The following is a 15,055-nucleotide window of genomic DNA, read 5'->3' on the forward strand; positions in this document are numbered from 1 at the left end:
GCTTCCCCCTACTTCCCTCCTCCTCCCCCGTACTGGTGCTAAAGGGTTAATTTGGGGCGGAGTCCAGGGATGAACGACAGCGGCCGTCACCAACTGGAACCAGGCAAGCGGGAAGAGCTGGGTGGGGCCGCCAGGCAGAGGCGACCCCCCACGCCCCCAGGCCCCGCCCCGCGGCTGGAGGCCCTGGGCGGAACGGCAGGGGGCGGGGCGCCGCGGCTTGGCGGGCCGGTGGTTGGGCGACCGGGCGGCCGCTTGAGGGATAGGGCGGGTCGGCCCGGGTCTCCTCCCTCATTCCCTCCAAGGGCCAGCCGACCCTCTCTGCCGCCCCTCCTCCTCCGTTTCCCACCCCTCGGAGTGGAGCTGCACATGCGGCGGCTCCCTGCCGCGTCCCGCCCAGCCTCCGTAGCGCAGGAACGGGTCCCTGCCACCCCCAGCCGATGGCAGGACAGTAGCCGCCTGTCAGGGGTCGTGAACGGCTGAGGCAGACGCGGCGGCTCCCGGGCCTCAGAGAGTCGGTGTCTCCGGAGGCCATGGGCTACCCCGAGGTAGAGCGAAGGGAAGCTCTGTCCGCGGCAGCGCCGCGGGAGCGGGGGAGCCAGGGCTGCCGCTGTCGCGGGGCCCCTGCCCGCGCGGGCGAAGCGAACAGCTGCCGGCTCTTCCTGGGTTTCTTTGGCCTCTCGCTGGCCCTCCACCTGCTGACGTTGTGCTGCTACCTAGAGTTGCGCTCTGAGTTGCGGCGGGAACGGGGAGCTGAGTCCCGCCTTGGCGGCCCCGGCACCCCTGGCACCGTGAGCAGCCCCGGTGGCCTCGACCCTGACGGTTCCATCACCCGCCACTTCGGGCAGCCGTCACCTCAGCAGCAGCCGCTGGAGCCCGGAGAAACCACACTCCCTCCAGACTCCCGGGAGGGGCACCAGGTGAGTCACCTAGTAGGGGTGGCGGCGGCGGAGACCCCCTCCCCCCCGCCCCGCGCCCTGGAGAGACTCTGCCACCTCGAGCCAAGTTGGAGGGCAGGACCGGGGAGGGGGCAGGCGGGCGGGAGAGAGGTCGCCCTGGGGCAGGTTGTCCCCCCCACTGGCTCCGCTCACCCGGCACTCTCAGGACCCCTGGACGGGGGAACGCTGGCCTGGCCCCGGCGCCCCCGGCCGCTGGCTGCCTCGGGCAAAGTTGGCGGCGCTCCCGGCCGGCCAGGCAGGGGCGCGGAGGTGCCGGCGCTGCCCCGCTGGCGGACTAACGGCAGCGACTTGGCCCTTGTGCTCCTGGTGAGATCCTCTGCCCGCGGTGCTTGTTTTTTCGTGTCCAGAGCTGATGCCAGTACCAGCAAGCTCTCCTTTGGAGTTGGAGCTGTAAACAGCTGTAATCACTGCTCCACGCCCGTTGAAACAACTTTTAATCGTATTTTCAGCGCGGGTCCTTGTGCGCTGACCAAAACGTGGGCTTGTTCACACTTAAACCTGCAATTTGAGACTGGTTGTCCTCCGTGTTCTAGTGAGGATCAGCGCCCCTGAGGAATTCTGGTAGAAATATGCCGTCCTGCTAGGCAACTTCTGAACAGCAATTTTAAAAATCTGTGAAAATAAAACTCACCCTTTGCATGCCGGTTCTGACTCTTTTTTGGGGAGTGGGGTAGGGAGGGTGGGTGTCAAGTGTCTTCGCTACTGCTAGCTTGAGAACAGGAATCTATTGATGGAATAATTACTCAAGAGTAACCTCTCAAGAGCAGTTTTTTTTTTTTTTTTTTGCAATCTTTGTGGTGTTTGTAACTTTGTTAGCCAACTGTTAGCTTTGGTACTTGTTTTCTACTTTTTCTAGCTTTTTGTTCAAGTAAATTTAGTGCACTTAAAATAAGTGTTCTCTTGACTGCCTTATTTTGCCTTATGTGAAACTTAAGAGAAGCATCTAAGAATCCTTTTGAGGTGATTAAAGAATAATAGTGAATTTGTTCCTCTTAGGGAAGAGGGCAAGTTGTGCAAATAAGTTCCTTGAGGTGAGGGACCCAGGTCTTCTGCATTTACTGCCACATCCAGAGTCATTGTCATACTCTGTAAACGCTATTTGTGCTACCTTGACCACCCATTCAAAGCTGGTGCCACGTTCATGATAATGAATAGGAAATGTTAGGACGGACTCATTTTCTACAGCGTTCATTGTAATGTTGCCCTGCGCCTTAGAATGTCTTGCTAGCACACTCCAACTTATATAACAGCTTATCAAAGAAGAGAATCAGTAGACATGCTTCTCATACTTGAAACTTTAAACACTGTAGCTAAATGATAATTAACTAGGATTCCAGCTCCCTTTATCTATCTACCCCTCCTCCCCCAACAATGCCCAGTAGAAATATTTAGCAGCTAAACATTAATATTCTGTGAAAAGATGAAGGAATTGAACTTCCTTAGTCAAATGATGGCCAAGGCTTTTTGGCATTTGGAATAGATAGACCTGTGCTTATAGACTGAAGATTAGCAGGACAGTTGTACTCTAGGGCTTCTGTGATGCTGTGAGACTCTCACAGGTCTATGATGGCATTTAGTTGCTTGTCTTTTGCATGGCACTTCAAATAGTTCTGTCTAGGTTTAAATACAGCTCCCTACTGTCTATCCTTTATTCTTCCTGTTTTAATTTTTTTGAGCAGTTGAAGTAAGCATACTTGCTCTTTACATTTGCTGATATCATTTGAAGTCAGAATTTTTTAGAGTTGTGAGGGGCCATGTGAGTCCATTTTGTTTGATCCCCTTGGAGAATACATAGGCCCTGAGAGGGAAGTGACTTGTCGAAGGTCATACAACTATGGTCAAAATTAGAATGGAAATTGGTTTCTTGACTCCCAGTTCAGTGCCCATTCCCCTATAGCCTGATACCTCCTGCAGCCTTTTTGGGGGGAGTAGGAGGGAGCTCCACAGTAGAGTTTTTACAAAGTAAAAGGCTCAGATCTGCATCATTTTCTTCTACTCTACCTACGTTTTGGCCAGACTAAGTTTAACCACAAATTCCTTATTCTTCATTTTCAGGAGAACTGGAATATGCTTTGAAGGAATTTTAGCCCAGATTCAACTCACGTTTATCTTGAGGATATTAGTTTTAGCATCCCTGACCCCCCAAAAAAGAAGGAAAAGTTGATTGGCTATTAGAGTTACGTTGATGCTGCTACATCTTGGGTAAAATTTCTAGTGCCCTGGTGCACCCTCTGCTGGCTTTGCAGGGACATTTAATTGCAGTATCTGCTGACAGTCAAGATTCTAAGTTATGCTGACAGATTCTGATTCATAAATAAGGAAGTAAATAGCCTTGTGGGATTTGGCCACGTAGGTCATATTTTTATATTTCAGTTTTTCAACACAAACAGCTGCTGTTACAACAACTCTTAGATGGAGAGGAAGAAAGATAAAATATATACCCTTCAGTGAGCAGAACATTCAGGTTTCTTATCAGCTTATCTGCAAGGAGTGGAGACAGATTGATGAGAATAAATTGCAGGAAGATCTCATGGGACCAAGTGGGCAGAACAGTCAGAGACACTTCATTGTATAAGGTCATGCAAACCTAACCATGCTTATGAGATGATGGGCTCACTTATGACCCAAGAAAGGGATCTGGAAATCACTGAAGATGTATGTATGTCATCCCTCAATTTAAAAACTTTTGAAACAGGATACGGAAGGAAATTAGGGCACTCAGGATACACAACAGAGAGATCAGCAAAGTTCTCCAAGGGAATTGTTAGAAAAGCCTTCCCAGTGGAGATAGTCACTGATGATAAAAAGTGAGAGAGTCACTTTGGATCTTCTGGAATCATAACTGTCTCCTTCAGCTGGAGTAGCTGCGTACCTGTAGATTTATCTGGATACTCACCGGAGATGATCTCAAAAGCTAATGTATCTGATCACTCTCTGAGTTAGACAATACACAATATGATTGTTAGAGTAAAAAAATAAAAATAAAAGTCACTGGTGATCATTCTGTGAAGAAGTTGACCCAGTTGTAATTGTGGTCCTCAAAGCCAAGAATATGGTGGGCATCATCTGGAAGGATGTTGAAAACAACAACAAAACAAAACCCTTATCTTTGCCATGTAAAAGACCAAAAGTGGATCTGCATCCACAGTTATAGAAAATTCTGGTGGCTGCTCCTCAAAAGAAAAACCTAACAGCTGATGAAAGTCCCTAGAAACCCAATTAAATTGATCAAAAGGATGGAAGGCCTTTCTGGTTGTTTTTTCAGTCTGGAGAGAGTTTGAGGGAGGGATATGATCAAAGTCTACCTAATCATGAGAGAGATGAATAAGATTAATATATTGGTGTAATTTAACAATCTAGTGTTCAATAAATAGCCTGCTTTGAGCCAGACACTGTGTTAGATATTGGATATCTTTTAATGCTTGAAAGATTATTTTGGGGGTGTGACAAATAAAGCTAGTATTTCATTCAAATTATTGCCCCAAGAGATAATCTAAACTGAAACTCTAAAAAGTGTTTAGAAAAATATGGATGAGTAGTAATAAGAGTTTATTTGGGACTGTTGGGGATATTTGGGATATGTTCCTAGTTATTTGAGGTGATGTCATAGAAGTCAACCTTAACTTTCCACAAAATATCTCTTGGTTTAACTAAATAGAACATTAGTATATCCAGATTTGACATTATTTCAGGCTGTTGATCAGGAAAATAACTAGGAATCATTAAATGCAAGAATTTTTTAGAGGAGTGGGATCCAGGTAAAATAGTTTTTTATAGATTAATCTAGACTTTTCAGTGTGACATTCAAGGCTTTTTATCAACTGGCTCCATGATATCTATCCCATTTTCTCTCTCCCTAACTCTAATCCCACAACCCACTCACCATATCCTGTTTTGGAATCATTCTCTAGTTGTTACTGCTGTTGTGTTTAATAAATCTTGTGTCTTTATATTAGAGCATCTCATAAATCTGCCTTCTTTTTGTCTTTTTCCACAATACCCGACACAGTGCTAGTTATAGTTATGGTACTTAAATACTTGCTGAGTTGAATATTATTTTGGGCCTTTGGAGATGTTTATGTAAAACAAAGACATTTTCTCTTTATGTAACAGGCCTGTTTTCCTCAGGTCTTGCTAAGCCTGTGAATTGTCAGCTATGCTTAGGTGAGTAAATAGTTCCATTGGCAATGTTTCACTGGTTTCTAGAATCATTAGAAAGTGAAATGAAGAAGAGTCCTAACCGCATTACCTCAAAGATGGTGTAAAAAGCTTTCTGTAATACGTTGTTTGATGTTTTATTTTATTTGCTTTTAGGTCTCATCTTTTTCTTTTTCTCTTAGATCTTGTGAAAAATAATGTGTCGTTTATCTGTGACTACGTTATAAGAAGATGTTTGTATACTAGAGAACTTCTGAAGCCATTTAATCCCCAAGAGCATTACCAGGAGAAACCACTTGCTTTGCCTGCAGGGTGGCCCTCATATAGGACCATTATCTGACTATTCTATAAATATTCACCACTTAGCTCTTCATTTCTTTCCTTGTTTTTTTCACTTTTCTATTGAAGTATAACATACATACAGAAAAGGTCCCAAATCATAATTGTACAACTTCATGAATTATTACTAAGTGAACATACTAGTGTTACCAGGACCCAGGTCAAGAAACAGAGCTAGCATCTCACAACCCTCACCTTGTGTTCCATCCCTATCACTATACCATCATCCTCCAGAGTTAATGACTGTCCTGACTTCTAACAGTATAGATTAGTTTTGCCCATTTTGAACGTGATATAAATGCAATCAAATAGTATGTTTTTTTGGTGGTCTGGTTTTTTTTTGCTCAACACTATGTTTGTGATATCCATCATGTTGCATGTAGCTGTGTTGTTTTATTTGTATTTTTTCATATTATTTCCTAGTTTGAATATATCGCAGTTTATTTATTTGTTCTACTAATAATGAATATTTGGATTGTTTCTTGTTTGGGGTTATTATAAATAATGATGTTATTAATATTATCATACATGTCTTTGGTTATACATAATTGAATTTCTGTTGGGTGTATACTTACGATTGTAATTTCTGGGTCATAGAGAATGCATAGTTTCAAATTTATTGATAATGATGGTTTTTCTAAGTGATCGTACCAATTTACATTCCCACCAGCAATGTATGAGAATTCTAGTTGTTCCACATCCTTGCTCATACTTGTTATTATCACTCTTTTTAATTATAGACATTCTAGTGAGTGGGTTTGTAGTAATATCTCATTGTGATTCTAATTGGTATTTCTCAGAAGACTAATGAAGTTGTACTCCTTTTCATATATTTATTATCTATTTGGATATCTTCTTCTGTGAAGTGCCTATAGAAGTATTTTGACCATTTTTCTTTTTAGAGGAAGATTAGCCCTGAGCTAACTACTGCCAATCTTCCTCTTTTTGCTGAGGAAGACTGGCCCTGAGCTGACAGCTATGCTCATCTTCCTCTACTTTATACATGGGATGCCTACCATAGCATGGCTTTTGCCAAGCGGTGCCATGTCCGCACTTGGGATCCGAACCAGCAAACCCTGGGCCGCCGAGAAGCGGAACATGCGAACTTAACCGCTGCGCTACCAGGCTGGCCCCTGACCATTTTTTTATTGGTTTGTTTGTCCTTTTCCTAAAGATTTGTAGGAATTCTTTATATACGCTGGCTATGAACTATTTTTGTGTTTTTTTTATTTTATTTTTTTTATTTTTTTATTAATGTTATGATAGATTACAACCTTGTGAGATTTCAGTTGTACATTTTTGTTAGTCATGTTGTGGGTACACCACTTCCCCCTCTGTGCCCTCCCCCCACCCCCCCTTTTCCCTGGTAACCACCGATCAGATCTCCTTATCAATATACTAACCTCCACCTATGAGTGGAGTCATATAGAGTTCGTCTTTCTCTGACTGGCTTATTTCGCTTAACATAATACCCTCGAGGTCCATCCACGTTGTTGTGAATGGGCCAATTTTGTCTTTTTTTATGGCTGAGTAGTATTCCATTGTGTATATATGCCACATCTTCTTTATCCAATCATCAGTTTCTGGGCATGTAGGCTGGTTCCACGTCTTGGCTATTGTAAATAATGCTGCGATGAACATAGGGATGCAACGGACTCTTGAGATTTCTGATATCAGGTTCTTAGGATAGATACCCAGTAATGGGATGGCTGGGTCATAGGGTATTTCTATTTTTAACTTTTTGAGAAATCTCCGTACTGTTTTCCATACTGGCTGTACCAGTTTGCATTCCCACCAACAGTGTGTGAGGGTTCGTTTTTCTCCACAACCTCTCCGACATTTGTTGCTCTTGGTTTTGGATGTTTTTGCCAATCTAACGGGTGTGAGGTGATGTCTTAGTGTAGTTTTGATTTGCATTTCCCTGATGATTAGCGATGATGAACATCTTTTCATGTGTCTATTGGCCATATTCATATCTTCTTTTGAGAAATGTCTGTTCATGTCCTCTGCCCATTGTTTGATCGGGTTGTTTGTTTTTTTGTTGCTAAGCAGTGTGAGTTCTTTGTATATTATGGAGATTAACCCTTTGTCGGATAAGTGGCTTGTAAATATTTTTTCCCAATTAGTGAGCTGTTTTTTTGTTTCAATCCTATTTTCCCTTGCCTTGAAGAAGCTCTTTAGTCTCATGAAGTCCCATTTGTTTATTCTTTCTATTGTTTCCCTCAACTGAGGAGTTACAGTGTCCGAAAAGATTCTTTTGAAACTGATGTCAAAGAGTGTACTGCCTATATTCTCTTCCAAAAGACTTATTGTTTCAGGCCTAATCTTTAGGTCTTTGATCCATTTTGAGTTTATTTTGGTGTGTGGTGAAAAAGAATGGTCAATTTTCAATCTTTTGCATGTGGCTGTCCAGTTTTCCCAGTACCATTTGTTGAAGAGACTTTCTTTTCTCCATTGTAGGCCCTCTGCTCCTTTGTCGAAGATTAGCTGTCCATAGATGTGTGGTTTTATCTCTGGGCTTTCAATTCTGTTCCATTGATCTGTGGACCTGTTTTTGTACCAGTACCATGCTGTTTTGATCACTGTAGCTTTGTAGTATGTTTTGAAATCGGGGATTGTGATTCCGCCGGCTTTGTTTTTGCTCAGGATTGCTTTAGCAATTCGTGGTCTTTTGTTGCCCCATATGAATTTTAGGATTCTTTGTTCAATTTCTGTGAAGAATGTTTTTGGGATTCTGATTGGGATAGCATTGAATCTGTATATTGCTTTAGGTAGTATGGACATTTTAACTATGTTTATTCTTCCAATCCATGTGCAAGGAATGTCTTTCCATCTCTTTATGTCATCGTCAATTTCTTTCAAGAAAGTCTTGTAGTTTTCATTGTATAGATCCTTCACTTCCTTGGTTAAGTTTATCCCAAGGTATTTTATTCTTTTCGTTGCGATTGTGAATGGGATTGAGTTCTTGAGTTCTTTTTCTGTTAGTTCATTGTTAGTGTATAGAAATGCTACTGATTTATGCACGTTAATTTTATACCCTGCTACTTTGCTGTAGTTGTTGATTATTTCTAATAGTTTTTCTATGGATTCTTTGGGGTTTTCTATATATAAGATCATGTCGTCTGCAAACAACGAGAGTTTTACTTCTTCGTTACCTATTTGGATTCCTTTTATTTCTTTTTCCTGCCGAATTGCTCTGGCCAGCACCTCCAGTACTATGTTGAATAAGAGTGGTGAAAGTGGGCACCCTTGTCTTGTTCCTGTCCTCAGAGGGATGGCTTTCAATTTTTGTCCATTGAGTATGATGTTGGCTGTGGGTCTATCATATATGGCCTTTATTATGTTGAGGTACTTTCCTTCTATACCCATTTTACTGAGGGTTTTTTATCATAAATGGGTGTTGGATCTTGTCGAATGCTTTCTCTGCATCTATTGAGATGATCATGTGGTTTTTGTTTTTCATTTTGTTGATGTAGTGTACCACGTTGATTGACTTGCGGATGTTGAACCATCCCTGTGTCCCTGGTATAAATCCCACTTAATCATGGTGTATAATCTTTTTGATGTATTGCTGTATTCGGTTTGCCAAAATTTTGTTGAGGATTTTTGCATCTATGTTCATCAGTGATATTGGCCTGTAGTTCTCCTTCTTTGTGTTGTCCTTGTCAGGTTTGGGGATCAGAGTGATGTTGGCTTCATAGAATGTGTTAGGGAGTTCTCCATCTTTCTCAATTTTCTGGAACAGTTTGAGGAGAATAGGTATTAAGTCTTCTTTGAATGTTTGGTAGAATTCTCCAGAGAAGCCGTCTGGTCCTGGACTCTTATTTTTGGGGAGGTTTTTGATTACCGTTTCTATTCCATTTTTGTGTTTTTTATGTTGTAAACCCTTCCCAAATCTCTTTATAGTATTCTTTGATGAACACAAGTTTTTCATTTTAATGTGTCTAGTTTTTCAGTATTTTTCTTTATGACTAGTGTTTTTTGTGTTCTATTTAAGAAGTATTTTCCTACGTTGAGATGAGGTAGATATTTTTACCATTTATTTCTAGAAGCTTTATGTTTTTCCCATTCACATTTAGATTTACAGTCCATCTGAAATTGATTTTTGTGTATGGTCAGATATAGGGGTCAAGCTTCATCATTTCCCTATAAGTATTCAACTGACCCAGGCCATTTATTATAAGGAATACCTTTTCTCCACTTCTCTACTGTGTCACCTTTATCATATATCAAGTGTCTGCATATGTGTAAGATTATTTTGAACTATTTGTTCTGTTAGTCTTTTTGTCATTGCACCAATACCACAATCTTAATTACTGGACTTTATATTAAGCTCTTGATATCTGGTAAAGCAAGTCCTTCCACCTTGTTCCTCTTCTTTGTAAGTATCTTGGATGTTCTTGGCTCTTTTCTTTTCTCTATATATTTTAGAATCAGCTTGTCACATTCTACAAAAAAAGAGTAATTCTGAGGAGAATGACATCAGTAAGATGGTGGATTAGGAATTCCTGGACCCTGGACCCTTCTTCCTCCTACAAACACACCAGTTCAGCAACAGTTTGTGGACAAATTCCCTTTGTGAGAAATCCAGGAGCTAATTGAAAGGCTCCTGTACCCAGGGAAAACATGAAACCAGATTCACTGAAGCTGGTAGGGAGATCTGGGACACCCTCTCACTAGAGTGTCTGCCACTGGCATAGCACCGTATGATAAGGAAGAGACCCCCTAGCTTCCGGCTTCTCCCAGGGGAAGGAAGAGGTTGGTTCATATGTCCAGCGCCCCAAGTTTTCTGAGCACTGTCTCTGCCTTGCCAATCTTGGAACTCTTTGAGGGGTCTGCCTAGGGGAGAACAGAGATGTTGGCTTGGGCTGATAGACACAATAAATACTCCCTCCTGCTGAACACAGAGGAAAAAAAAAATCCCAACTCTCAACATTCCCCTGGAGAAGGAAAGAGTTTATCTGTGCATCCAGGGCTCCAGCTTCTCCTGGGATGCCCAAAAAACTGGCGTCTGACTTGCCAGTCTAGGAGCTCTGAGAAATCCAGCACAGTCTAGCTTCTTTGGGGGGAACAGAGACAATGGTTGTGACTGGTAGATGCCATTGAACCTCCCCTCTGCTTAGCACAGAGTGAGTAGATGAAACATCCCAGCTTTCAGTGTCCTCCTAGAGATGGAAGAGTTGACCTGTGCATTCAGTGCCACAACTTCTTCAGGGCTGTCCAAAGAACTGGCATCTGTCTTGCAAGTCTTGGAGCTCTGATGGGCCTGGCATAGTCTAGCCACTTGGGAGAGAATGGAGATGGTGTTTTGGACAGGTAAAGGCCATAGCTTCCCTCCCACCGCTGATCACCACAGAGTGAGTAGATGAAAATGGCAGCTACTTGCTTCTTCAAATGGTAACCAAAAGAGAGCAGGGGTGGCCATACATATATCAGACAAAATAGACTTTAAGTCAAAAAGTGTCAGAAGAGACAAAGAAGATTATATAATGAAAAAAGGGTCAACACAACAGGAAGATATAACAAGAGAATTGGTAGAGGCCCCCAGCATCTCTGACTAGGCTGAGGGGTAGAGGTATTCTGTACAAGACCAGTTCATGAAGACTGGGAGAGGTGCTTGCTTTGTGTAATGTGCAGACACCAACACAGATAGTCAAGAAAAACGAAGAATCAATAAAGATGTTCCAAACAAAGGAACACATTAAATCTCCAGAAACTGACCCTAATGAAACAGAATTTTAAGATTTACCTGACAGAGAATTCAAAATAACGATTATAAAGATGCTAACCAAGATCAAGAGAATAACAGTGCATGAACAAAGTGAGAATTTCAACAAAGATAAAAAATACTAAAAAGTACCAAACAGAAATCGTGGAGCTAAGGAACACAATAACTGAACTGAAATATTCATGAGAAAGATTCAACAGCAGACTAGATAAAGGAGAAGAAAGGATCAGTGAACTAAGGCAGGTAATTGGAAATAATTCAATCAGAGGAACAAAAAGAAGAAAGAGTGAAAAAGCTTAAGGGATTATGGGATACCATCAAGCTGATTGATATAGTAATGTATTAAGGGAACCTCAGAAGGAGAAGAGAGAGAGAAAGGACCAGAAAAGTTATTCAAAGAAATAATAGCTGAAAACTTTCCAAATCTGGGGAAGGAAATGAACGACCAGGTCCACGAAACCTAAACGATTCTAAATAAATGAATCCAGAGATATTCACTTCAAGAAACGTTATAATCAAATTGCCAAACGTCAAAGACAAACAGAAGTTTGAAAGCATCAAGAGAAAAGTGATTTGTCATATATAAGGGCACACCATAAGACTATCAGCAAATTTTTCAGCAGAAACCTTGTAGAGCCGGAAGGGAGTGGGGTGATATATTCAAAGTGCTGAAAGAAAAAACTGCCAACTAAGATACTATACCTGTCAAAACTGTCCTTCAAAACTAAGGAAGATAAAGGCATTCCTAGACAAGTAAAAGCTGAGGAGGTTCATCACCACTAGACCTGCCTTACATCAGATGTTAAAGGAAGTTTATCAACTGAAAATGAAAGGATACTGGGGCCAGCCTGGTGGCGCAGCAGTTAAGTGTACATGTTCCGCTTCAGTGGCCCAGGGTTCACTGGTTCAGATCTCTGGTGCGGACATGGCACTGCTTGGCATGCCATGCTGTGGTAGGCGTCCCACATATAAAGTGGAGGAAGATGGGCATGGATGTTAGCTCAGGGCCAATCTTCCTCAGCAAAAAGAGGAAGATTGGCAACAGTTAGCTCAGGGCTAATCTTCCTCAAAAAAAAAAAAAAGAAAAAGAAACAAAAGGATACTAAACAGCCACATGATAGCATAAGAAAATATGAAACTCAGTAAATATATAGACACATACAGAATAGTGTATTACTGTAATGGTAGTGGATAAATCACTTTTATTTCTAGTATAAAACTTAAATGACAAATGTATTAAAAATAACTATAAAAATATGTTAAAAGATGTACAATATTCATAGATGTAAATATGACAAAAATTACATAAAGTGTGTATGGAGAAGAAGTTAGAGTTTAGAGTTTTTATATGTAATTGAACTTAAGTTGTTATCAACGTAAAATAGACTCTTATAAGGCATTGTATGTAAGCCCCAAGGTAACCACAAAAATACCTATAGAAATTACACAAAAGAATAAGAGAAACGAACCAAAGCATATTAATACAAAAAAAATCAACAAAACACGAAAGAAGGTAGCAAGAGAGGAAATACAGACGAAAGAATCTCAAGACTAACAGGAAACAACTAACACAATGACAATAGTAATTCCTCCCCTATCAATAATTACTCTAAATGTAAATAGATAAACTCTCCCAGTCAAAGACATAGAGCAACCAAATGGGTAAAAGCAAGACCAAACTATATCCTTTCTATAAGAAACTCACACAGATAGGCTGAGCATGAAAGAATGGAAAAAGATAGGCCATGCAAATGGTAACCAAAAGAGAGCAGGGGTGGCTATATCAGACAAAATAGGCTTTAAGTCAAAAACTGCCAGAAGAGACAAAGAAGGACATTATATAATCATAAAAGGTTCAATCCAACAGGAAGATATAACAATTATAAATATATATGCACCAACATCAGAGAATATAAATTTACAAAGCTAACACTGATAGAACCAAAGAAATAGATGGCAATATAATGATAGTAGACTTCAATACCCAACTTTCAATAGTGAATAGAACATCTAGACAGAAGAACAATAAGAACAAAGGACTTTAACAACAGCATAGACCAAATGGACCTAGCAAACATATATAGAACATTCCATACAACAGCAGCAGAATACACATTCTTCACAAGCACACGTATCTTTCTCCAGGAAAGATAACATTTTAGGGGACAAAACAAGTGTTAACAAATTTAACAAGATTGAAATCATACTAGGTGTCTTTTTTTTTTTTAAAGTAATTTTATTGGGATTATAATGGTTTATAACATTGTGTAATTTGTGGGTGTACATTATTGTTTACCAGTTCCTGAATATACTTTGTTGTGCTCACCCCCAGTAGTCTAATTTTTATCCATCAACATACATATGTGCCCCTTTGTCCCTTTCGCCCACCCCCCAACCCCCTTCCCCACTGGTAACCACTAATCTGATCTCTTTATCTACGTATGTGTTTTCTTCCACATATGAGTGAAATCATGCAGTATTTGTCTTTCTCTGTCTGGCTTATTTTGCTTAACGTCATACTCTGAGGGTCCATCTATGTTGTTGCATGTGGGATAATTTTGTCTTTTTTATGGCTGACTAGTATTCCATTGTGTGTGTGTGTGTGTGTACACACACACACACACACATACACACACACAACATCTTCTTTATCCATTCATCTGTAGAAGGGCACTTGGGTTGCTTCCACATCTTTGCTATTGTGAATAATGCTGCAATGAACATAGGGGTGCATAACTCTCTTTGGTTCCTTGATTTCAAGTTCTTTGGATAAAAACCAAGTAGTGAGATAGCTGGATAGTGTGGTATTTCTATTATAAATTTTTTGAGAAATCTCCATATTGTTTTCCATAGTGGCTGCACCAGTTTGCTTTCCCACCAGCAGTGCATGAGTGTTCCCTTTTCTCCACATCCTCTCTAACATTTGTTGTTTTTTGTCTTGGTAATTATAGCCATTCTGACTGGTATAAGGTGATATCTCATTGTAGTTTTGATTTGCATTTCCCTAATAATTAGTGATGTTGAACATCATTTCATGTATCTGTTGGCCATCTGTATATCTTCCTTGGAAAAATGTCTGTCCGTGTCTTCTGCCCATTTTTTGATCATATTGTTTGGTTTTTTTTGTTGAGTTGTATGAGTTCTTTATATATTTTGGAGATCAACCCCTTGTCGGATAAATGATTTGCAAATATTTTCCCCCTGTTGGTGGATTGTCTTTCCGTTCTTTTAATGGTTTCCTTTGCTTTGAAGAAGTTTTTTAGTCTAATGTAGTCCCATTTGTTAACTTTTTCTTTTGTTTCACTTGCCCAAGTAGACATGGTATTTGAAAAGATGTGGCTAAGACCAATGTCAAAGAATGTACTGCCTATATTTTCTTCTGGGAGTTTTATGGTTTCAGGTCTTTTTTTAAATTTATTTTTATTTTTTTGTTATTATTATTATTATTATTATTATTTTCTCACAAAGCCCCCTGGTACATAGTTGTGTATTTTTAGTTGTGGGTCCTTCTAGTTGTGTCATGTGGGATCCTGCCTCAGCATGGCCTGACAAGTGGTGCCACATCCACGCTCAGGATTTAAAGTGGTGAAACCCTGGGCCGCCAAAGCAGAGCGTGCAAACTTAACCACTCAGCCATGGGGCTGGCCCCTGGTTTCAGGTCTTACATTGAAATCTTTAATCAATTTTGAGTTAAGTTTTGTGTATTGTGCAAGATAATGGTCTACTTTCATTCCTTTGCATGTGGCTTTCCAGTTTTCCCAGCACTGTACTGAAGAGAGTTTCCTTTCTCCATTGTATGTTCTTGGCTTCTTTGTCAAAGATTAACTGTCTATAGATGTGTGGTTTTATTTCTGGGCTTTCAGTTCTGATCCAT

General features: G+C 40.8%; 1 protein-coding gene across 4 annotated transcripts in view; it reads left to right on the forward strand.

Annotated features, from left to right (window-relative positions):
- Nucleotides 1-214: 214 nt before the first annotated feature.
- The window catches only part of EDA (ectodysplasin A), a 355,214-nt gene continuing 340,373 nt past the window's right edge, over nt 215-15,055 (forward strand). For 3 of the 4 annotated variants that reach the window (XM_070604032.1, XM_070604033.1, XM_070604034.1), the window contains exon 1: nt 228-917. In XM_070604032.1, the coding sequence (XP_070460133.1) occupies nt 531-917 (387 nt within the window). In that variant the 5' untranslated portion in view covers nt 228-530. Of the gene's footprint in view, nt 918-15,055 lie in introns of all 4 variants that reach the window. The other variant, XM_070604031.1, reaches the window with a different exon arrangement.

Source organism: Equus przewalskii, chromosome X (genome assembly GCF_037783145.1).
Source record: "Equus przewalskii isolate Varuska chromosome X, EquPr2, whole genome shotgun sequence".
NCBI lineage: Eukaryota > Metazoa > Chordata > Mammalia > Perissodactyla > Equidae > Equus > Equus przewalskii.